At 43.9% G+C, this 25,645-nt stretch overlaps 1 protein-coding gene across 1 annotated transcript in view; it reads left to right on the top strand.

Annotated features, from left to right (window-relative positions):
• Nucleotides 1–25,645, top strand: part of LOC130294451 (ATPase family AAA domain-containing protein 3) — a 107,549-nt gene that overhangs the window by 58,820 nt on the left and 23,084 nt on the right. Inside the window, exons 9-15 of the mRNA XM_056544276.1 lie at nucleotides 288–344; nucleotides 2,071–2,196; nucleotides 7,702–7,826; nucleotides 12,242–12,293; nucleotides 15,331–15,401; nucleotides 20,671–20,838; nucleotides 21,489–21,597. Of these exons, the coding sequence (XP_056400251.1) occupies nucleotides 288–344; nucleotides 2,071–2,196; nucleotides 7,702–7,826; nucleotides 12,242–12,293; nucleotides 15,331–15,401; nucleotides 20,671–20,838; nucleotides 21,489–21,597 (708 nt within the window). The remainder of the gene's footprint in view (nucleotides 1–287; nucleotides 345–2,070; nucleotides 2,197–7,701; nucleotides 7,827–12,241; nucleotides 12,294–15,330; nucleotides 15,402–20,670; nucleotides 20,839–21,488; nucleotides 21,598–25,645) is intronic.

Genomic DNA, 25,645 nt, shown 5'->3' with positions numbered 1-25,645 from the left:
ACTACAATGTAATGGCCAGCCAGAATGATTTTGTGGCATGTCACCGATACACCTATGAAAATCACATAGAATCTACAACTACCACAAATTGTCAGAGGCTGTAGTGCGCTATTGAGCCATTAAATCCCATAGAAATCACAAATGGTATATTATGTATCCATCACATTTGAAGCAGAGCACCATTGTGTGTGTGTGTGTGTGTGTGTGTGTGTGTGTGTATATATATATATATATATAATTTATTTTTGACTGCTTTTACCATTTTATTTTTTTATTTATGCTAACAGGTGACCAAACGCCTCTTTAGCAAAGCCCAGGATGCCTTAGAAGGAGTCGTTCTTAGTGTAAGTATATCTCTCTTACCCACTGCATAATAACATATGTATGGAGGATATACTGATTTCTTTATATTTTAACAATCCAGCTGGTGGGTTGGGACTCCTTTAGACACTGGTGGGGTCACCTTACATAATAGCGCGGGCTGTCTATACCATTCATACACACCATAATCCTCATCTTGGATCTGCAGCATGAGTCTATGGTCATTTAGAGCCGTATTTATAATTCCGCTTGCTTCCTTCTGGAAATGATGGCAATACATGCCAACTCAGTGTCCATCCAGGTTGTCCTCTACTGTGTACAGAGTTGGTATAGTGTCAGTGTGCATGGAGGACCAAAAACAATAAAAATCCCTCTCACCTTTCCTATACTCCCGTACCAAGCCTCTTCATCACTTGTTCCGTTATACGGAGTGGTGCACAATGACGTCGCACAGAAGGTCCTGCACCACTAACAGTGGAGGATGCAGAGTCCTCCGTGCGGGAGTGGAGGCAAGGGGAGTGAGATATTTATTATTTTACTTTTGGAGGGGACTTACTGGGGGAACTATTTAATGGGGGCATCTGTCTAATAGGGGGGTTTTCTATCTACCTGACCTCCAAACTACTGGGGACTTCTACCTAAAGTGGAGGGTTCTTCACCTACCTACATACTGGAGGATTCTACCAAATAGGGGAGAGATTCTACCTAATAGAAGGTTCCCTACCTTCCTAGCAATCTAACTACTAGGAGCTTCTACAACCTTCTTGGGGGCTTCTACCTAAAGGGGAGGATCCCCTACCTTCCAGTTTACTGGGGGCTTCTACCTTTTTAAAGGGAGAAGTTCCCTGCCTACCTACCTACTGGATGCTTCAACCTAATGGGGGGGGGGGGGGGGGGATTTCCTACCTGCCTACCAGCCTACCAACTGGGGGCTTCTTCCTAATAGGGGAGTATTCCCTACCTAACTTCTGGCAGAATATCTTATTTATGAGTTCAGGGAGGGCATCATGTTTTTTGCCTGAGGCTTCACAAAGTCTAGAGCCACCTCTGCTGTCACGACATTAAGAAAAAGTATCAGTAATTGGTGTCGGTGAGTACAGAAAAAGTATCTTTATATTGGCATCCCTACATAATTGTCAACTGGGAGTTACTTGTAGGGGGTACACAGCCTTGCACTTTCCGCTATAATTGGATACTGTTGTAGGGACACCCCCCCCCCAACTGATAACACCCAGTTGGCTATTTAGTCAAATATTTCTAGTAAGAATAATGGAGAAAGGCACAACACAGAGCTATAAGAGAAGATGTTCCAGAGTTAGTATTTTATGGGGAATTTACTAAAGAATTTACTAAAACATACTGATCCAGAGAGGCCACAGGTCCTGTTTAAATCCCACTGTCATAACAATACAGATAATAGTCACCACTAGAAAATGACTACCCCATCCCCCCCACACACACACACCTCATTTTAGCTAAAAAAAAAACGGCCACCTATTCTCTCCTTGTCCCCCTGATCTTACTCCCTTTGCACTTTGCATTAGATGAGTGAGTCCTCCCCCTCCCTTAACAAGCCCATGTGCGGAGGCCCCGCCATAAAACAAAGTGGTGTTTATCATTTCAAGTGGCCTGTGACTGCTATCGATGGAACCATAAAGATAGGCACCGTCCCCCTTTAGTCATTTAATGCTCGCACTTCTATGGGTGGCATATCTGGGTGGGGAATGATCAATTTTTTCTGTGTTGCAGCCAAAACTGGAAGAACGAGTAAGAGATATTGCCATTGCTACAAGGAACACGAAGCAGAACAAAGGTCTCTACAGGAATATTTTAATGTACGGTCCTCCAGGGACAGGGAAGACTCTCTTTGCCAAGGTAAAGCATTTGTAGGCAGCCAGTTCCCCCATTACACTCTGGCATTGCTAGATAATTGTAAAGATGGATGTAAATTTGGAGAGAGAAAAAATGGGTATATGGTACCTGTGTGTACAGTATTTCCCACAATGGAGAATATTAAAGGGGTACTCCGGTGGAAAACACACATTTTTTAATCAGCTGGTGCCAGAAAGTTAAAAATATTTGTAAATTATTTCTATTTAAAAATCTCAATCCTTCCAGTACTTATTAGCTGCTGTATGCTTCACAGGAAGTTGAATAGTTATTTTCAATCTGACCACAGTGCTCTCTGCTGACACCTCTGTCCATGTCAGGAACTGTCCAGCAAATCCCCATAGGAAACCTCTCCTGCTCTGTACAGTTCCTGACATGGACAGAGGTGTCGGAAGAGAGCACTGTGGTCAGACAGAAAATTATTCCAGAAAGAAATACAACTTCCTGTGGAGCATACAGCAGCTGATAAGTACTGAAAGGATTAAGATTTTCAAATAGAAGTCATTTACAAATCTGTTTAATTTTCTGGCACCAGTTGATTTAAAAAAAATGTGTTTTTCTACCGGAGTACCATTCTGATAGTGTGGTGGGAAAACTACATGTCAGAACAGTTGTCAAAGAAACAGCGCCCCTAGTGTCCATGGACAGTATCTAATATTGCAATTCATTCCCATTGATTTTAAAGAAGCTAAACTGCAATACCAGATACAGCCCATAAACCAAAGTGGTGCTGTTTTAACATCTGCACACACACACATATATGGGTAAAGATGCAAATAGGTCACCAACACTTTACACTTTGTAAGTTCCCATTGGTGTCCTCCCACGCTTCCAAATATACGGAGGTTAAATTGTAAACCCCCGATGGGGGACAGGTCCAGTATGGTCTCTGTACAGAGTTACAGCATATGTTGACCCTTGTGCAATTTTACATCAAAACGTAAAAGGCATAACAATGCACGTTTGTGACAAGGGCCGACCTGAGCGTTGTCTATAGCTGGCAACACAACATAAGGATAGCTGTTGTACAAACATTTGTTTGGGTGGGTTCACACCACGATTTTTCTATACAATTTTTGGATACGGGTTTTTTTTTTTTTTTTTTTTTTTTTTTTTAATGCAACCTATACAGCAAACCGTGGCCATAGACTTTCCATTCAAAACCGTATGCACCATATTGTATACGGTTGTCTCAGTTTTTCAAACCACGCGTTTTTTACTTTTTTTTTTTCTGGACCGAAAACCGTTGCCTACCACTGTTTTTGGTCCGGGTGTAAAACCGTATTAAACCGTATATGTTTTTTTTTTAACATGGCAGTCAATGGGAACCCTACAGACCTGTATGTGCGTACAGTTCCATCCAGTTTTCACCATACGATTTTTGACTGCACAGTTTTTTTTTTCTTGGAATTTCAATCAAACAAGTGAAACTTTATTCATAGTGGAGTGAAAAGTTCAAAAGGTATAAGTTTTTTTTCTTAAAAAACAGATGCAACCGGGCATCATTTTTCAAACCGTATACAGATAAAAATGTGTACACATTTTGATACAGTTTAGTCCGGTTTTGAGGAATCCGTGTTTTTTTTTTTTTAAATCAAAAACCTGATAAAAAAAACTGTATTGCAAAAACGTGGTGTGAACCCACCCTTTGACTGACAGCTGTCTACCAATTCCTATATCCATGCAGGGCGAGCATGCATGTATTCCCAATAGGGAGAGAGGAGCAGCTGCTGCCAGACACCACTAGCGGCAGTAACACTCCCCGAGAACAGAGGGATGAGTTGGATGAGTTTCAAGGAGCCTGATCTTTCTTTCAGGGAGTCTGAAGACCCCTTTTTACTTAAGAGCAGTGTTTCCCAACCAGTATGCCTCCAGCTGTTGCAAAACTAGCACTCCCAGCTGTTGCAAAACTACAACTTCCAGCATGCCCGGACAGCCGAAGGCTGTCCGGGCATGCTGGGAGTTGTAGTTTTGCAACAGCTGGAGGCCCCCTAGTTGGGAAACACTGTAATAGAGAGTGGGCTGATCCTTTAGAAAACAACGGATTTGACCTACTAGAAGATAAGAATATTCCTTTAAGGCCCCTTTCACGCTACCTTTATCCTCCTGTAAACGCCTCCATCATGAACTGATATAGTAATATTCTCAGCGTCCTCATATTTGTCTGTGAGCTATCATATAGAGATGAGCGAACTTACAGTAAATTCGATTCGTCACGAACTTCTCGGCTCGCCAGTTGATGACTTTTCCTGCATAAATGAGTTCAGCTTTCCGGTGCTCCGGTGGGCTGGAAAAGGTGGATACAGTCCTAGGAGACTCTTTCCTAGGAATGTATCCACCTTTTCCAGCCCACCGGAGCACCTGAAGGCTGAACTAATGTACGCAGGATAAGTCATCAACTGCCGAGCCGAGAAGTCCGTGACGAATCGAATTTACTGGAAGTTCGCTCATCTCTAATAACATACATTCACCTGGGGCATTCATTCAAAACAAAAAAAAAACAACTACATTTTGTGTGGTAGGGACGCTCATTCTCTCAGAGCCAAAAACCTTATTCCCACACACAGCACCAGGACAACGCCCCATACTTTTTCCAAGGTTTGATTTTAACCAATAGGAGGATATCTTTAGGCAGAAAGTCCATAAAACGGCCGTCAAAAAATCCCATTCGTTTCAATGGGATTTATTTATTTATTTATTTATTTTATCATCCTTTAGCATCAGTAATGAAAACGTCCATTATTTTTGTCGGGGTAAATAACAGTGCATGCACTAACGTTTTTCCCGTCAAAAATTATGGTGGAATAAATATTGCTGACTAACGGGTGTCAGAATGCAGGAACATACCGGTAGTGTGAAAGGGGCCTAAGAATGATGGGAAAGGGAGGTTAAGACAAAGTACGGTGGTCCCTCAACATACGATGGTAATCCGTTCCAAATGGACCATCGTTTGTTGAAACCATCGTATGTTGAGGGATCCGTGCAATGTAAAGTATAGGACAGTGGTCTACAACCTGCGGACCTCCAGATGTTGCAAAACTACAACACCCAGCATGCCCAGACAGCAAACGGCTGTTCGGGCATGCTGGGAGTTGTAGTTTTGCAACATCTGGAGGTCCGGAGGTTGAAGACCACTGGTATTGTAGGTTATACTCACGTGTCCCCGCCGCTCCGGACCATCACCGCTCGTCACCACTGCCCTGGATGTCGGCCTCCATCGCTGTTGCCCCGTCCCCGGGGTGTCCCCGACGCTCCGGCAAGGCCTCTGCTTCCCCGGCATCCTCGCTCTCTGTCGCCTCCATCACGTCGCTACACACACCGCTCCTATTGGATGACGGAACGATGTGCGCAGCGACGTGATGAGGACTATTGAGAGCGCCGAAGAGAGCCCCGAGGACAGGTAAGTGATCGTCAGCGGACCACACGGGGCACCGTAAATGGCTATCCGGTGGCAGCTGAAGCATTCTGCGCTGCCGGATAGCCGTTTATGCGATGGCCCCGACATACAAAAGCATCGTATGTTGATGCTGCCTTCAACATATGATGGCCTCTGAGAGGCCATCGTATGTTGAAATGATCATATGTCGGGGCCATCGTAGGTCGGGGGGGTCACTGTACAGCTTCAATAAAACACTTTCCTGCTTTCACATTTTTACAAGTGTTGTACCCCAAATAGTGCTGCTGTTTTGGCGATCATTTAAATCAATGCTGCATTGGAAATGTCTTTGGCAGTAAAAGGGTTAAAAACGAGTCATCGATTGGCCATACATCAGCGATCCCCAGTCTGTGTCCCTCCAGCTGTGTCAAAATTAAAATTCCCATCATGCCCTGACTGACGATGACATTGAGGCTTCCCTCTGTCTAAATTGTTCCAATAATAATTATACAAGATCTGTGAAATGACTCTAGTTCTGTCTTATCTAACCTGTGATAGGAGAGAGGTGACCATCACGTTCTTATTAGCACTGACCACAGCAGTGCAGTGATCCTGAGAAGCTGTGGCAGTGTTCAGCATGTTCGGAGATGGATCTGTTGCTAGGCAACGAAGTCAGAGTATAAGCGAGGAACTAAATGAGTAAAATACATTTATATCGTTATTTTAAGGTGTTAGTCCTTAAACAGATTGACCAAGACTCACAAGACCCAAGATATTTATATGTAAAACATTACATGTCTGTGTTATCCAGATTTTGGTGCCGAATGTTTCTTCAGAATGGACAAAGTTAAAGGGGTATTCTGGAGAATTTTTTCGGGTGCTCAGGGTGGAGTTAAATTGAAAAAATAAAAACTAACCCTCCTCCTGCCCCCATCACTGCCATTGTCTGTGTAGATCTGCTGCTTCTTTGTGATTGTCAGCACAAGGACCTTCCTGCTCAGCTAATCGGGGCTGAGGCAGGACACCACTTTGGTCACTGATAAGCTAAACAGAAAGGTCCGTGTGTTACTTAGAAGTGCATTGCAGCAGGGAACAGACACAAATTGCAGCGGGCAAGTGAGTAGGGTATGAATAGGAATGAAACAACCTGTGTATGGCCTCAAAAAGGTTAATAACGCATTTAATGTTATTAGCCATAGTGCACAGATCTTTCATAGGCTGTGAATGCAGAGCTCCTGTCACTCCTCCCCCCCTCCTTTCCTATCTGCTCAAGACAAGGCTAGTGATGTGAAGAGGAGATCGGTTATTACTGCTTATTAGATTTGGTCCATTAGATAAGGCAGCAGGAAGCCTATCAGTCGCAGTAGTTCCTGTCATAACAGGCTCCCTGCTGCCTTATCTAATGAGTCTCCCTTGTGATGACCTTCCGGGTCTGACAGAACGAGTACACTCTTTGTATCTCTAAAGAGGCAAGCAACCCCACCCCAATAGGTTATGTAAACCACACAACACCCTTCTAGCTCAGTTTAGCAAATTCAGCATTGCTTCAAAGGCTCGTAGCAGTGTCATAATAAAATCAGATTATAAATGAGTTGTAAATGTTTGGACTGTGAGGGGTAAATAACAGGACATACGGTGTGGTTTGTGGCAGTCTTCAGCGTCTGAGGTTCGCCATGGATCATTTTACTGTGTTGTGTCTGTGTCATCCAGGAGCTGCCACTATTGATTTGCGGGCTGACAACGCTGAGCTGTGTGTAAACCCAAACGTTGGTCTTCTCCCTCATTGAGAGATACGCTATATTTATGTGACACGCACACACAGCACATTACTTGATGGGATTAATAGTCTGCCATCCCCCACCTTCCCAAAAGAAAGATATATGATGAGATCACTCCCTTGTGGGTATTCGAGAATGTTTAACAAGATCATTGATGGAGGCAGCAATGAGAAATGAATGGCTTCCATGATCAAAAACCTCTTCTTGAGTCACTCTGCTGTCCGGGGATATATGGTCCATTACCGACCGCAAGTTACTCTTATTACTCTGGATTGTGTTGTTAACCTGTTGCTCTTAAATCCACTTCTGATTCACCTATTTTCTGTTCTTATTTAGAAATTAGCTGTGCATTCCGGCATGGATTACGCCATCATGACTGGCGGTGATGTTGCCCCCATGGGGCGTGATGGAGTTACTGCAATGCATAAAGTTTTTGATTGGGCGAACACCAGCAAGAGAGGGTAAGTCATTTTTACTAAGAGATATCCCAACCGAGGATACTGTGTTACACACTACCAAGTAATTATACCTAAAACAACAATGCTATACGGTCCTACTAGGTTAAGAATAGAAAAGGAATAAAGGAAAAGATATACAGTAGAATAAGTCAGATGTGGTCTAAAATTATGTATTGGTTAATAATTATGCTACGGTGTCCTCTGCAGGGCCCTTGCATTGGACATAACAGACAATTTAAATAAAAGCAATAAAAATGGCATTAATAAAAAAATCATGAACTTGATTAAATAGCAAACAATTAGTTCCCCAAAAGGAAAGCAATTACTGATAGTATTAGCAATGTGTCTTTGGGTCACGCTGTAAATACACACTTTCGTATCTAGCTGTAGTGTGATTACGTTAAAGTCAATATGCAGCACCACAAGTACGCTTTTTGTCCCATACTATAGTGTGATTGCGCTATAAATTAATAGGTGGATATTAAACGAGTTATCCAGCATAAGGTGATTTTAGTAGGTACCTGGCAGACAGTAATGGACATGCTTAGGAAGGATCTGCGCTTGTCTTGGGCTAAATGGCTATGTTGTGAGATTACCATAACACTGTGGCTAGCTTTCTGTGAACTTGTATTTCCTGTTTTCAGTTTTCTTGTTTGCCTACAAATCCCATGATACCATTTTCCTCCTTCCCACACATCAGCTACCCCACCCATTGAAACTAAATGAGCTGCAGACCTGTGGTCTTCAATCAGGGTGCCTATAGCTGTTGCATTAGTTGCAAATTGATCCCTCCACCCATTGAAGCAGACAGGCTCCCTGTCATCAGCTAACTAGTGAGTCAGGTCTCAACCGCATTGCAACCTGGGAAAAATCTGAGACAACAGTCATTTTTCATGCTGTTAAAAATAAATATTGGGGTGAAAATCACAGAAGAATTGTGAGAAAATCGGCACACACAGGTACAGACACTATATTATGAACTACACTAACTTTACAGCCCCTGTAGCATAGTCAAATAAAAAAATAAATCCCGGAATACCCCTTTAAGTAACAGAGTTTACTAGAGATGTCTTGACCGTGTGTCTGATGGTCCATCTCTGATGTTGATGGCTCGGGCAGCGCCGATTCGTAAGTCTGTTGCTGAGAACAACTGGTATAGAGCAGGGTAAGTGCGCTCTGCAGCGCTGTTGCCCCCCTGTTTGCAGCCCATGCTACCCTGGCAGCACAGGGTTAGTTTGAATATAAGTCACGAGTGGGGTGGGGATTGGTACAAAGTACCTCTTTCCCGTGGTGCCAGGGAAAGGTGCTCCTTCTTTCAATCTGGAGGATCAATGTCCTGAATGAATATCACGTTGTTACTCAGCAAAGTAAGTGGGGTTCCCGGAAGCGCATGCTCTGCTTGTGGGATGATGTTCTCCAAAGATTACAGTATTGCAGTTAGGGTGAATAGTGATCCAAGCTTTGCCTGTATTGGGGTGTTTGCGATAATAGGGTGGCCAGCTAGATGTGTTTTGCGGAGCCAGATCCCTTTTTTCAATTGCTGATGGCAACAGTAGTATGAATCATTTCATCCTACTCTTGCCATCAGCTATTGGAGGACCTGGCTCCCCAAAACGTGTCTAGCCGTCCACCCTATTATCGCAAACACCCCAATACAGGCAAAGCTTGAGTAACAATGTGAGACTCATCCGGGACATCGATCCTCCAGATTGAAAGAAGGAGCGCCTTTTACTGGCTCCACGGGTAAGATGTAGTGGGCTGCAAACGGGGGCAGCAGCGCTGCAAAGCGCACTTACCCTGCTTTATACCTGTTGTTCTCAGCAACAAGACTTATGGCGCCGCCCAAGCCATCAACATCAGAGACCGACCATCAGACACACGGTCACGACATCTCTAGTAAACTCTGCTACTTAATATCCACCTATTAATTTATAGCGCAATCACACTATAGTATGGGACAAAAAGAGAGTGTACTTGCAGCGCTGCATATTGACTTAATCGTAATTACACTACAGCTAGATACGAAAGTGTGTATTTACAGCGTGACCCATCAAAGAGACATTACTAATACTATAATTGCTTTCCTTTTGGGGAACTAGTTGTTTGCTATTTAATCAAGTTCATGATTTTCTATTAATGCCATTTTTATTGCTTTTATTTAAATTCTGTTATGTCCAATGCAAGGGCCCTGCAGAGGACACCGTAACATAATTATTAACCAATACATCATTTTAGACCACATCTGACTTATTCTACTGTATATCTTTTCCTTTATTCCTTTTCTATTCTTAATCTAGTAGGACTGTACAATATTGTTGTTTTATGTTTAATAAGACCAAGATATATGTTTGTTTAAAATATGTAAATGTTTGCTTCTCTGTGTTAAAGGGGTACTCCGCTTCCCCAGCATTCAAATAATTTTGTTCCGAATGCTTGGAACAAGGGGCGGGGTCGTGATGTCACGGCCACGCCCCTCGCAACTTCAAGCCACCCCCCCTCAATGGAAGTCTATGTGAGGGGGCGTGGCAGCCGCCATGCCCCCTCCCATAGACTTGCATTGAGCGGGTGTGATGTCACGTGGGGCATGGTTGTTATGTCACAACCCTCGCCACTCGCACCCAGTGTTCTAAGTGAACGCCAGGTGCTGCACAGAGATCGCGGGGATCCCAGCTGTGGGACCCCCACGATCAAACATCTTATCCCCTATCTATAAGATGTTTAGGAACGGAGTACCCCTTTAAAGGAGTGGCGAGGGTTGTGACATAACAACCATGCCCCACGTGACATCACACCCGCTCAATGCAAGTCTATGGGAGGGGGCATGGCGGCTGCCACGCCCCCTCCCATAGACTTGCATTGAGCGGGTGTGATGTCACAACCCTCGCCACTCGCACCCAGTGTTCTAAGTGAACGCCAGGTGCTGCACAGAGATCGCGGGGATCCCAGCTGTGGGACCCCCACGATCAAACTTCTTATCCCCTATCTATAAGATGTCTAGGAACGGAGTACCCCTTTAAAGGAAAACTGTCAGCTTGCTCCTCCCCCACTAACCAGCGGCATTGGCTGTTCAGTTTGATGCTTACTGTGCCTGGATCCGCCCTACCGTTCTGCCGATATCTTCGTTTTCCCCTATATGCTAATGAAGTGCTAACTGGCACGGGCGGGGTTACTGGCACTCTGACATCACCGGCAGCAGCGCCGCCCAGCTCCTCAATATTCCTCCCCTCCCTCTGCCTCTCCCTCTTCTCCCCGCTCTGTAATGAAGAGGGAGAGGCGGAAGGAGGGGAGGAATATTGATGAGCTGGCAGCGCTACGGCCGGCGGCAGTGACATCAGAGTGCCAGTAAGCCCACCTGTGCCAGTTAGCACTTCATTAGCATATAGGGGAAAACGAAGATATCTGCAGAACGGCCGGCCACAGTAAGCATCAAACTGATCAGCCAGTACTGCTGGTTAGTGCGTGGGGGGGGGAGCAAGCGGACAGTTTTCCTTTAAAGTAATTGAGGATAATCCTCGCTCGCTGTAATCAGAAACCCCTCCAATCATGACAGCTACAGGTCTTAAAGGGAATGTGTCACCTATAGATTGTAATTATTATTATTTTTTTTTTCTATGTTGTTATAGGAGTGGCCATTTTGTCTTAGTTGTTTTTAACAGCATTTAATGATATTCTTTACAGCAGGCATAGACAATAATGATAGGAGCTGACCCATTCAGGTGAATTAGAGACACTACTGATAGTTTCTGTGCCCTTGTCAGTCATTCTACACGGAGGCTGATCTCTGCTGTGAATAGTGGTGGTTCCAGTGTTATCTGTCTACAGGTGTCATTATTTGCTGTATTCCTGAGAAGAAATACTTTACTGGGAAATGACCTGTACAGAACAGGAAGCCTCAGCTTAGTTTTGGCCTAGTGGCCAGAGTGGAAGCTACAAGATTTCAAAATGATTACCTCTGCAATCTTTATTGAACCCAACTCCCGCAGGTCCAATGTGACATTATGTTTTCAGGCTTTCAAAGGAGGTTTAAGATATTAGACATCACGGTTTATTGTACACTACTAGTATATGTGTAATAACAAATCAAGGCTTTTGTACTTATTATTGCTCATTACCTCCTTTCACACTATTGTGCTGCTTTCTTATGTGAAAACTTAATAAAAATGTTCAAAAAAATTATTATAATAAATATATATATATATATATATATATGTATGTATATTTATATATTATAGAAAATTGTAATAATCATAATCAAAAATTCTTTAAAAATATGTTTAACCTAAACCGGATTTAAACTATAGGTCATTTTCTGATGACCCATTCCCTTTAATAGTGTGAATGTTGTCCTGACTGTATAGCTTATGCACTGTTTGGGACCAATATGAGATTTTTTTCATTCTAATTTGTCTATTTTTCAGCCTCTTGTTGTTTGTGGATGAAGCGGACGCTTTTTTGAGGAAGAGATCCACGGTATGTAATCCTTTTGCTGTGTATTCTTATCTAGGCTACTCAAACTTGTCATCTTATGTATTGTAGCTGAAAGTAATTGACAGATATATGTACATACTGTAACACAGACACAAGGGCAGACCTGATATAGAAGGTGGATTTTGTAGGAGTCCCCTGTGGTTTGACGGGTAACCGCGCAGTTATGCTTTATCTGTACGGAGTGTCCTCTGTGTCAATAGGGGGGGCGCATTTAAAATAAGGCTACGGGGAGTGCAGCTTTGAGGGCAGTATTGCCCTGTCAGCAGTCCATGTGCTCCGGTTGTACGGTCTAATTAAATCAGGCTGGTAAGTACACGCCGGCTCTGTGCCGTCAGCCGCCCGCCTCTCCGTAATGAAGTGACTCCACATGCAGATTTATACTTCTCCTTTTAAATCATTATTGGCATAAAGGACATCTTCAGGCACCGATCCCATTCTGCATTCCTCCTAATAAGTTCAGGGACTTCCATATTCCATATAGGGCTTCAGAATTGGATTTTCCCTCTGACCACTTTCTTTTATTGCATTGCCCATTTCCCTCCTGTCATTTTTATACAATTAAGTCTTTTTTTAATTTTTTTTTATATCTCTGCGGAGGCGTACAAATAACCGAGACAAATTTCTGCTATTTTGGACGCAGATTTTCTGTAAATAAATAGACCGGTCATCCTGTTCTTCATGAAGTCGCTGCAGGGGGTTGTGTTAGATTAGAAAAAGGATCTGTTTTTAGATTGGGCATTACTCTCCTTTGGTGTTAGATGTTAGCTTTAAACAGAAATAGAGAAAAGGGGCGCTCAACTACACAATTAGAATAGGGGTGCTGCTGCAGTGAAAAAACACACCAATCACTATAGCAAATAAACATATCAAAAACATATAGTCAGGGACATTTAAAACCAATTAAAAATGCTCTCACAGAGCACAGCACATCCCTGGAGAAGGGCCATGAACCCCCTCCCACAGGTAAGTGACCCCGTCCTGACTATACCAACCCTAATCAACAAGGTATAACAAATAATGGTATCTCAGAATTGCCTAATTTATACCACAATAATCAAATACATACAAGAGAGAAATAATCCTATTATGATACTTAGGCAAGAGACCGAGATGGACATCCAGTCAGATAAGGACGGGGTCACGCCAGAACCCCACGCGTTCCGTTGCTGGGCGACTTCCTCAGAGGTGATGTGCTGGAATAGTCCCCACATCATATTCATATATATATGTGTGTATGTATATGTGTATGTGTGTGTGTATATATATATATATATATATATATATATATATATATATATATATATATATGTATATATAATATGTATGTATATGTATATATATATATGTATGTATATATATATGTATATATATATATATATATATATATACACACTAATTTCAATAATACCTTGCAGGTGAGCTCACTACACGCCTCCCGGTACTATACAGCGTGCAAACGCAGTGTTACTTCCGGTCCGTTTAACTTCCGGTATGTAGAACAGATATTGAGAGATGAGGGATCAAAACAGTCCTGCTCGCATGTTCTCTATATCAAAGTATCGCAAGATGTTGCTGTAGTTTGCACCTGCGCGCATTGATAATGAAGCTGCCGGCAATCACCAGTCAATGAGGTGCTCGCATATGCGCAGGCATAGACTGTGTCACGTGTGGGACTGACACCCCACTCATGTGATCCATACATAACATAAAACACAGATGGTCAATAGTCACGGACGCGCAGGCGCATCCTCACTAAGGGTGTATTATCAGTCAGGCGCCACCACGCATGCGCCACAGCGTCGTAACAGTGAACGGAGATCCCTCCGGTAACACTATCAATATTACTGCGCATGCGCAGGTAATCAAAGCATTTCATTCATAATCTCATATACAATGCGCATTGTTCTGCAAACCAATTCATCAACATTCATCTCAAACAAAAAATGTTAAATAAATAGCCGCAAAAATAGAGAAAAGAGGAAATAAAAATATAAATGAAAATGATAATAGGAAACGGTGTGTATATTGCAGGGGACTTCACTTAATGTTTCAGTAATGTTTTTTTCAGCTAATGGCTGTCCGGGCATGCTGGGAGTTGTGGTTATGCTACATCTGAACATTGCAGTTTGAAGACCACTGTCTTAAGCTATGTGAAGGAATGAGCATAAAGGCATTCATTTACTATTCTAAACCCGACTTGTTTTGTCAGGTTTTTTTGGCGCATCTTTGTCGTGCACCAGTCTGCGACACGATGCAACATTTTTTTCCCGATGGACCCGATGTGGATTCTCCCAAACCCGAAAAAGGGGCGTAACCCGACATTTCTGAGCTTTCCCACGTATTTATAAAGGTTTCCAACCCGAATTTGTTGAATTGTGGATTTTTTTCCCGACAACTCAGAGGAGTTGGAAACCAAAACCAACAAAACCCACGTGCGACAAACAGGATGCGACATAATAATAAATACCAGGGGAAAAAAGCAGTCGGGTAAGAAAGCAAGATAGACTTACAACCCGATTTTCTAAGTAAATGAGGGCCAAAGTGTCTAAAACATATAGTAAATGGTTGTTTTTTTTTTTTTAGCACAATTCTATTACATTTGGAGGCATAAATCTGCGGCAGTGTGTCCGTTTTGTCCGGAGTGTTTGTTCCAATTATTGCTTTTAGCCTATTCATTTATAAAACCTTTGCAAATAGTGTAGAATGGATGCTTTATACTTTTAGATTTAGAATCCCAGATTTTTTTTTTCTTTCTTTAGTATATTTCCCAGAATTTAGCTTATTTTCCCAGAATTCGTCTTCTGACTGCTAAGTGACGAGAGGTGTCATGGCAGAATCAGACGCTCTGCTGTCCTGAGCCCGCTTTTAATGTTGGGCGATTAATGAGGCACCCAAGGCAGGAGTCCGCCGACTTTAACTCTCCAGCCACAGCCGTTTTACAGGGCTCTGATAGCAGGCGTTGCCATTTTAATAAAGACAGATGTGATTGGACAGCTGCCTCCTCTGTTTTGTCTTACAGGAGAAAATCAGTGAAGATCTGAGAGCGACACTAAATGCTTTTCTCTACAGGACCGGGGAGCAGAGTAACAAGTGAGTCACGTCTCCGTGCTGCGCATCAGCAACTTCTGTTTCTTTGTTTAGATGGAATGTGTCATCACAAAATTACTTGTTTTTATGCTGAACACATTTAGAATATTTTTTTATTTTTTTTTTTAGGGCAATCTGTCAACTCCATATCATATTTTGAGCTGCAGACATGGCCTAATAGCTGGTGGGGAGATTAAACAAATATCTGTTTTCTACAAAATTATAAAATCATGTTTTACGTCCAAGTCCAATTGCCATATAAGTAGAGGTAAGCTGCAGCATGCATGCATCACCTCCTCCTGCCCCCACTCCTCCCTGGTATTTATATGGCACTTGAACTTGGAAGTAAAACATGATTTCATAACTTTGCAAACAGCACCTTTCATTTATTTATCCCTTTCTATAGTAAGAAAACACCCCAAAATCTTATCTTGCAGTACCCCCCCCCCCCCAAATCACTGAGACTACCTGTCTGCCCCTTTCTGCAATTCTCTGCAGTCTTCACTTACAATGACAGGTTACACTTCCATTATAAAGATGGAGGCAACTGACAGCGGATCCATCTAAATAATAAAAGGCTATGATGGCTCCAGATATTATGACTTGTGAATAAATATATGTTCTTAGAAGAGCCTTGTGGATGCAATAAAGGAACATTAAACCTAGAAATGAATTATACAATTGAACGGGAAAAACTCTCCCCTTTATATGGTTCAGGAAGATGCAGAAAACCCTGCAGGACTGACAGATTGTCCTGTAGAATTGCTGTAGAGAACAGGGGTTCTTTTCTGCCCGATCTATTTCTAACAGGGGATTGAAGAGAAGCAGGGATAAGAAAAACTAAAACTTTATGTCCTGCTGCAGACAGGACATTGAGGGGAGGCTCCTACTGCAGCCGCTTGTCTTACTAACAGACACAGGTCAATTACAAAGAGGGGGAGGAGGGACATGACAAGACAATTTCTCAGTTTTAATTGTAATATGTGAGAAAATTGTCTGAGATTTAGGACCAGTTCCCACTTCGTGAAAATTTGCTGTGTTTTTTATTTTCTGTACACATTTTTGTCTGTCAGCGGTAAAAAAAAAAAGCTGCAAACGTCTGTTTTGTTTTATTTTTTTTTCTTTAATACCAATTATGGCCGAAAATGGGTATGCAACAAAAAATTCGGAGTGTGAACCTGGACTAAAGAAAAAAAATAGCAGATGTGTTTTGTTTTTTGTGCATTTTCTGTGTGTTTCTCTAACAAAATACATTCATGCTCACTTTTTTTTCTAGGGGTTGACAGCCATATTTCCCCTTGAAAATCAAGAAGCAGCACAGTCATTTTCTAAAAGGCATACATTTTTAATTTGGCGCTGTTCTACCTACAGCTTTGTACTAGCAATTGGTCGGGGTCTGAGCATTCAAACCCCCAATCGATTACAACCCTTGACATTTCTCTGTGACAGTGTTTTCCGAAAAATGTTCCTCCAGCTGTTGCAAATCTGGGTGCCTCTAGTTGTTTCAAAACTAGAACTCTCAGCAGCCCGGATATGCTGGGAGTTGTAGTTTTGCAATAGAGGCACACCGTTGAAAAATACTGCACTATGTCATATCAAATTATTATTATTTTTTTTTTTTTTTTGACAGGTACATTTAACATCTCAACATATTGTTTTACACATTTTAAGATCCTTTGCTGATAAATTATGTGAAAAAAAAATGAAAAGGTCGTTACTCCTAATAACATCTAAGCCCCCATTCATTCCTTTTGGCCCCTTCACTAGACCCCATTTCTCTTTTTTGTTATATATATACACACACGTACATATACCGTATTTATCGGGGTATACCACGCACCGGCCTATAACACGCACCCTCATTTTACCAAGGATATTTCGGTAAAAAAAAGTTTTTTACCCAAATATCCATGGTAAAATGAGGGTGCATGTGTGCGCGTGTATACCCCGATACACCCCCAGGAAAGGCAGAGGGAGAGAGGCCGTCGCTGCCCGCTTCTCTCCCCCTGCCTTTCCTGGGGTCTAGAGCCGTGCTGCCGGCCCTTCTCTCCCCCTGGCTATCGGCGCCGCTGCCCGTTCTGTCCCCCTGACTATCGGTACCGGCGCCCCATTGCCGGCGCCGATAGCCAGGGGGAGAGAAGCAGCGCCGACAGCCAGGGGGAGAGAAGGGGCAGCGGCACCCATTGCCGGCGCCGCTGCCCCGTTGCCTCCCCCTATCCCCGGTGGCATAATTACCTGAGTCGGGTCCGCGCTGCTGCAGGCCTCCGGCGTGCGTCCCCTGCGTCGTTGCTATGCACGGCGCGGCGCACTGACGTCATGCGCCGCGCCGTTCAGCGCATAGCAACGACGACGGGGACGCACGCCGGAGGCCTGCAGCAGCGCGGACCCGACTCAGGTAATTATGCCACCGGGGATGGGGGGAGGCAACGGGGCAGCGGCGCCGGCAATGGGTGCCGCTGCCCCTTCTCTGCCCTGGCTGTCGGCGCCGCTTCTCTCCCCCTGGCTATCGGCGCCGGCAATGGGGCGCCGGCACAGATAGTCGGGGACAGAACGGGCAGCGGCGCCGATAGCCAGGGGGTGAGAAGGGCAGACAGCAGCGCTCTAGACCCCCAGGAAAGGCAGGGGGAGAGAAGCGGGCAGCGACTGCCTCTCTCCCCCTGCCTTTCCTGGGGGTGTATCGGCGTATAACACGCACACAGACTTTAGGCAAAAAATTTTAGCCTAAAAAGTGCGTGTTATACGCCGATAAATACGGTATATATGTCCAGCGTCAGGTCCCAGACCTTTTTATATGAATTTTTGCTACAAGCACATCTCTAGGTGCCAATACCGGATGTCAAGATCCAGAGTCGTCGCCCGCAGTCTTGTTTTGAGATTCCACTTGAGCTTGTTTGGGGTGCGAATGGTTAATGACACCCTTCAGCGCTGCCTTTTCCTGCGGAGTAGATTAATGTCCTGTGATAAAGACTTTTTGTTCTATAATGAGCAATGCTAATGGTCTGGCTTGTTAAAATGACATTGTATTCTGTGCACAGCGCTGGACGTGAAATACACAGGACAAATAAAAACCTGCCCAATCTCATTCCGCAGACTTTATTGCTCGGGGAGGTGCGGCGCGGTGCATTTCTGATGCCATTTTGGAATGTTTGGGGTCTGTTAAGGTCAATTAAAATGAGGGGAGAGTGGGTGATACAAGGCGGTCAATACTCATTCCAGATAACCTGAAGCTGTTGTCCTACCCGTATACCTAGTCTATGAACTCGCATGCGTTCCTGGCTGTTCTTGGAGAAGCTCTCAAGTTATTTAAAGCGTACCTGTCATTTCACAAAAACGAATTCTTATATAGATTACTCACTAGGTCATGCAGATGCTTAATTTTATTTTTTATGTGTCTAGCTTCTGTCTTTGCCTCACAAATCCTTCTGTTCTGCTGCTCACTCATTCTTACATCTACTGTTCAGAAAGGGGCGTGTCCAAGGCAAGCACTGAGCCTGCCCTCACTCATTATGCATTCACTTCCTCCCTGAGTCTTCTGTGCAGTGCTGGGACTCTTCGTCCGATCACTGCAGGCTGCTCTGTAACCCCCTCCTCTCTGTTTTCATGCTGCATTCTGATAGGACAGTAGTGAGCACAGAGGAGTGCTAGTCCCACCCTCCCTTTCTCGACTTTGTCCTAGCCTGTGCTTCAGCTGGGACAAAGATGATGTTCTGTTCTGGATGGTAAGGGGACCCCTAGTGGTGGTCTTCCTTTTTTTTTTTTTTTTTTTTTTTTTTTTTTTTTTTTTAAAAGCCATGATTTTTATAAAGAGGAAATAAAATTTTCTTATGAAGTGTATTAGAAAGGTTAATGTTTTGGCAATATGTACAACTTATAAAAAATTTTGGAACCTGACAGTGCCTATTTTAAAAATAATTGGATTAGAACGTTCTAAACATTTCATGAAGACGACACACTCTTCAGAAATACATAACATTGCAAGCAGTAATTTGGTTTTAGGAGAATGCATAAGGACATACTCCCGCCCGTTGCATTTGAAACACTAACTGTTTCAATTCAAATACACTTACCTGTATGATCTTTGGAATACGGTGTGCATACAAAAATACGGCGGGAAACTAATAAAAACACTTGCAAGTTGGTGTTGGTAATTTTTGAGTGACACAAAAAAGGTTTAATTTAAAGGCTGGTACTGACCTAAAAACAAAAGAAAAAATTCACTCCTCCGTAATTCCATCACCACTCCCCTGTCCCCTGCCAGCTGTTCTGTGATGATGTTATTGCTCACGTTTTCCAACCAGATGGTCTCCAGCTGTTGCAAAACTACAACTTCCAGCATGCCCGGACAGCCTTTGGCTGTCCGGGCATGCTGGGAGTTGTAGTTTTGCAACAGCTGGAGACACCCTGGCTGGGAAACGGTGCTGTAGTCAATTTTTTAGACAATTATGCATTACTCCTTTATTTGCATGACAAGGTACGGTAGATTTACTACTCTTGCGTCTGCTCCATCTAGTAGCCTGATCTTAAAGGGGTTCTCCACCATAAGGTGATTTTAGTACATATCTGGCAGACAGTAATGGACATGCTTGGGAAGGATCTGCGCTTGTCTTGGGGCTAAATGGCTATGTTGTGAGATTACCATAACACTGTGTGGCTATCTTTTTGTGAACTGGTATTTCCTGTTTGAGTTTCCTTCTTTTGCCTACAAATCTCATGATTCAATTTTCCTCCCTCCCACCCATGGAAACATAAATGAGCTTCATCCATTCAAAAGACCTGTGGTTTTCAATCAGGGTGCCTACAGCTGTTGCATTAGTTGCAGATTGATCTCTTTCCCACCAAGCGACAGGTTCCCTGTCATCAGCTGACTAGTGAAGTCAGGTCTCGTTTGCATTGCAACCTGGGAAAAATCTGACACAACAGTCATTTTGTATGCTATTAAAAATAAATGTTGGGGTGAAGCACTAGATTATGAACGACATTAACTTTACAGCCCCTGTAGCATAGTCAAATAAAAAACATTACTGGAATACCCCTTTAATAGCCATTGTCGTCGCAGGCTATTGGTGACTATTCAAAGTGGATCCGCCGATTAAATTTTATAAGGCACTGTGTAATACTTCATTCTTCCTATAGAGGCACTACAGGGGAACTAAACATTTACATTAATGGGTGCCATCTAAAAGAGGTGTTGCAGTCCTGCCTTGGTGTCTTCCGTGAGGTGTTGTGTGTGGTGGTATAATGTCATTTACCTGTGTGTATTTCTCTCTCTTAGGTTTATGTTGGTGTTGGCCAGTAACCAGCCCGAACAGTTCGACTGGGCCATCAATGACCGCATAGATGAGATTGTCAACTTCGCTCTGCCCGGATTGGAGGAAAGGGAACGCCTGGTCCGTCTCTACTTCGATAAATATGTCCTGAAGCCCGCGAGTGAGGGGAAGCAGTAAGTGTCTAAAATGCGTGGGATTGGAGAATAAAATGTTGGGGGAAACACTGACCCAGGGTAATGTCGGCATGATCGGCTAATAATCTCCCCTGTGTAATAGGGTCCTTACAACTATGGCTGCCATGTGAGCAACAATGTAAATGGGTACACACACAACCATTCAAGGAAGTGGAACTTCAGATGTTGCAAAACTACAACTCCCAGCATGCCCGGACAGCCTTTGTAGTTTTGCAACATCTGGAGGTCCACCGTTTGGAGACCACTGTGTTAGTGGATCTTTTCAGACAGTATTTTGTGTGTTTTCTTTAGTTTGAGGCATCCAACATTCTACCAAGTCCATGTTTGCGTGGATTTGTGACGTTTTCTGCTTTGACGCATTGTTTCCTAAGGGCACATTATGCTCTGCTCGGGCTCCATCAAATCCTTTTATAAATCCCGAGTCTGTGACTTAAGTGTGCACTAAATGGAGTAAATAGAGAAGCTTCATCTCATCAGATGGTAATCTCTCCCGCAATGTTCGCCTTCTACTGTGCATTAGCCTAGTGTAGAAGCCATTGTCCTGCGCTGCTTACCCTCTCCCATGCTGAGAAAAGTGCGCCATTAGCTCATGTCTCTGAGTACTTACAGTCCACTTATGTTTTGTTTAGACGGCTGAAAATCACACAGTTTGACTACGGGAAGAAGTGCTCCGAGCTGGCGAAACTTACCGAAGGCATGTCCGGCCGAGAGATCTCCAAACTGGGTGTTGCCTGGCAGGTATGTTTGTGGGCACTTGGCCTTTTAGTGGGCTGTTTCAGGATCTAATAATATGAAGCAATCACCTGTCACCAGAAATGTATATGTATGTGTGTGTGTGTATGTATATACTGTATTTTTCGCCCTATAGGACGCACCGGCATAGAAGACGCACCCAATTTTAAAGGTGCAAAATCTAGAGGAAAAAAAAAGATTCTGAACCCAACAGTGATCTTCAACCTGCTGACCTCCAGATGTTGCAAAACTACAACTCCCAGCATGCCCGGACAGCCGTTGGCTGTCCGGGCATAATGGGAGTTGTAGTTTTGCAACATCTGGAGGTCCGCAGGTTGAAGACCACTGGTATAGGAGGTAATACTCACGTGTCCCCGCCGCTCCGGTTCCGTCACCGCTGCCCTGGATGTAGCTCCATCGCTGTCGCCGCGTCCCCAGGGTGTCCCCGACGCTCTGGACATCATCTTCCCCGGGATCCACGTTCTCTGTCGCAGTCATCACGTCGCTACACATGGCGCTCCTATTGCATGATGGGGCGGCGTGGCGCGACGACGGGATGAAGTCGAAGGAGAGAGCCGGCCATGCAGGGGATCCTGGCACAGAGCAGACACGATGAGGCAGGTAAGGTCCCTCCCGGTGTCCTGTAAGCTTTTCGGGACGCCGCGATTTCACCGCGGCGGTCCCGAACAGCCCGGTTAGTGTCACTTTCCCTTCAGACGCGGCGGTCAGCTTTGATCGCCGCGTCTGAAGGGTTAATACAGGGAATCACCACGATCGGTGATGTCCTGTATTAGCCGTGGGTCCCGGCCGTTGATGGCCGCAAGGACCGCCGCGATAGGTGTGTGTATTCGCCGAATAAGACGCACCAACTTTTTCCACCCCGTTTTGGGGAAGAAAAAGTGCGTCTTATACGGCGAAAAATACGGTGTGTGTGTGTATATATATATATATATATATATATATATATATATATATATATATATATATATATACACCGTATTTTTCGCCGTATAAGACGCACTTTTTCTTCCCCAAAACTGTATATTTTTTTTATGGTGTACGGGTTTTAAAGAGTCTTAAAAGTTTGCTAAAGTTTACAACCTACATAAAATGGCTTCATTGGTGTCTTGCATGTACGGTGAGTGACTAAAGAGTGCCTGTCACCAAATAAAACTTTTAATATAGTGTAATTAGCAGACACTTTCCCATTCACTTGCCTTTAAAATTATCAACATAAATATGTTTAAAATGTAATATAAAAAACGGCCACTAGGTGGCTTTGTTCTGTTCCCTGCCACAATTAATACAGTGAGTTTGGTCTCCTCCCGGCCTGGCACGAGTCCGAACTCAGGAAGTGTTTCTCTGCACTGAGCTTGATTGACAGCTGCACAGAGCCTAACTGAAAGCCGCATAGAGCCTTAGGTCTTCTATTCATCACAGCACTGCAACAATATGGGGGCGGAAGTGGTCCCCCAGCAGGCTTCAGTGATGTCATGCCTGCTGGGAGATTGCACTATGTGAGCAAGAAGAACGGTAAGATACAGGTTGGGAGAGGTTAGGTAACGTAGCCTGGGTTAGTTTAGAAAAGTTTATTTGGTGACAGGTACTTTTTAAACACATGAACAGTGTATACAACATAATTGTAGAAGGCCCAGTGGGGGACTTCAGAGCAGTGGAAGAATAAAGGGGTTGTCCGAGCACAAAATATTTTTACACAAAAGGACCCTGGTTGATGCGCAAAAAAAAATGATGCTTATATTATGCAGCATAGGCTTTTATTATTAAATAAAGAGGTTCTTGTGCATGCTTTGTGCTTACCTCTCTTGGATGACGGGGCAGACATGATTTGTTTTCCATGTTGGCTTTAACTAAATCACGGAAATCCCTTGCTAAGGCTGCCTAAATTTCCCATGAATTCTCTAAGAGGGTATGGCGTTTGGTCATTGCACCTGTTCATCTGATTAAAGGGGTACTCTGCCCATAGACATCTTATCCCCTTTCCAAAAGTTAGGTAAGGTCTCGTTCAGACAGAGGAATCCGGAGTAAAGATTCAGCTTGGAAATTCTCTGCTGTTGCCTTCCATGCTGCACTGTGCACACTGAGGAAATTCCGACTCCGGCCCTCACAGAAATAATTAACAGGTCTATTCTTTCAGCGAAATTTGTTTAAACGGATTCTCCATTGGGAAACTTATTTTTTTTTTTTTTTAAATCAACTGGTGCCAGAAAGTAAAACAGATTTGTAAATTCCTTCTATTAAAAATTCTTAATCCTTCCAGTACTTATTAGCGGCTGTATATTACAGAGGAAATTCTTTTCTTTTGGGATTTCTTTTCTGTCACGACCACAGTGCTGAGTGCTGGCCAGTTTAGGAACTGTCCAGAGCAGCATATGATTGCTATGGGGATTTTCTCCTGCTCTGGACAGTTCCTGACATGGACAGAGGTGTCAGCAAAGAGCACTGTGGCCGTGACAGAAAAGAAATCCAAAAAGAAAAGAATTTCCTCTCTAGTATACAGCTGCTAATAAGTGTTGGAAGTATTAAGATTTTTTAATAGACGTCATTTACAAATCTGTTTAACTCTCTGGCATCAAGTGAAAAATATAAATATAAAAAAATAAAATAAAGTTACCCCTTTAAAAATGACATTGCTGTCTGTGAAGGCAGCATAACATGTTTTGCCAACATCCGCGGACTGCCGAGTGTCCTCCCGGAAACTTACTGAGTGGACATTCCACCACATGAACGTAGCCAGTGTTTTCCAACCAGGGGGCCTCCAGCTGTTGCAAAACTACAACTCCCAGCATGCCCGGACAGCCTTCGTAGCCAGTGTTTTCCAACCAGAGTGCCTCCAGCTGTTGCAAAGCTACAACTCCCAGCATGCCCGGACAGCCTTCGTAGCCAGTGTTTTCCAACCAGGGTGCCTCCAGCTGTTGCAAAACTACAACTCCCAGCATGCCCGGACAGCCTTCGGCCTTCATAGCCAGTGTTTTCCAACCAGGGTGCCTCCAGCTGTTGCAAAACTACAACTCCCAGCATGCCCGGACAGCCTTCGGCCTTCATAGCCAGTGTTTCCCAACCAGGGTGCCTCCAGCTGTTGCAAAACTACAACTCCCAGCATGCCGGGACAGCCTTCGGCTGTCCGGGCATGCTAGGAGTTGTAGTTTTGCAACAGCTGGAGGCACCCTGGTTGGGAAACACTGAAATAGAGTTGCAGCATGTGAATAATAGGTTTGGCTGAAGGGCTGGGGCCTAGGTTACAGTGTCTAGTTTTGTGGCAGCTTTCTGTAGCAGAAACCTTCCCCCTACAGTTCTCCCTCTATGCTACTAAACGTGACCTATACAAATCTCTAAATTTTTGTACAACTTTGGATGTCACCGTCCACGTCTATAATAGGTGACCTATCCGAAGCTGTCCGTGAATGTAGAGATCTGAATGTCACCTGTTTGTCATTGCGCAAATTGCTAAGCAACAGAGGAACCTATTCAGGCTGCTACTGGGCGCGCAGCCGCTACAAATCCCTTCTCCCTGATGAATAATTTTATTTCAGTAATTTCCAGCCAGTCTAGGATCACTATTACTACTGATGCCAGGCTTGGAGGAACCCCAGAGCAATAAGGTTTTCAGATTTAAAGGGGTATTCCAGCAGAAAAAAGTATGGGGGAGATTTATCAAAACCTGTCCAGAGAAATAGTTGCCCAGGTGCCCATAGCAACCAATCAGATCGCTTCTTTCATTTTGGAAAAGGCCTGTGTAAAATGAAAGTAGCGATCTGATTGGTTGCTATGGGCAACTGGGCAACTTTTCCTCTGGACAGGTTTTGATAAATCTTCCCCTATATGTTGCTGGGCATAGTGTAAGAAGAAAAAAAAAATAATAGTCCTGGTCCTGCAGTGTTGTACAATCCTCGGTCAGTGATTGGTTGAGCAGGCTGGTCGCCCTCCAACTTCTCATCTCGGAAACGGAGAAGAGACCATGACCTGGGGGGGGGGGGGGGGGAGGAGGGACGGGAGCTGTAGTTGTGCAGGGGAAGAGAAGTATCACTCTTCAGTT

This window comes from Hyla sarda, chromosome 10 (genome assembly GCF_029499605.1).
Source record: "Hyla sarda isolate aHylSar1 chromosome 10, aHylSar1.hap1, whole genome shotgun sequence".
Taxonomy (NCBI): Eukaryota; Metazoa; Chordata; class Amphibia; order Anura; family Hylidae; genus Hyla; species Hyla sarda.
This window is presented reverse-complemented; position numbering and strand designations above follow the sequence as displayed.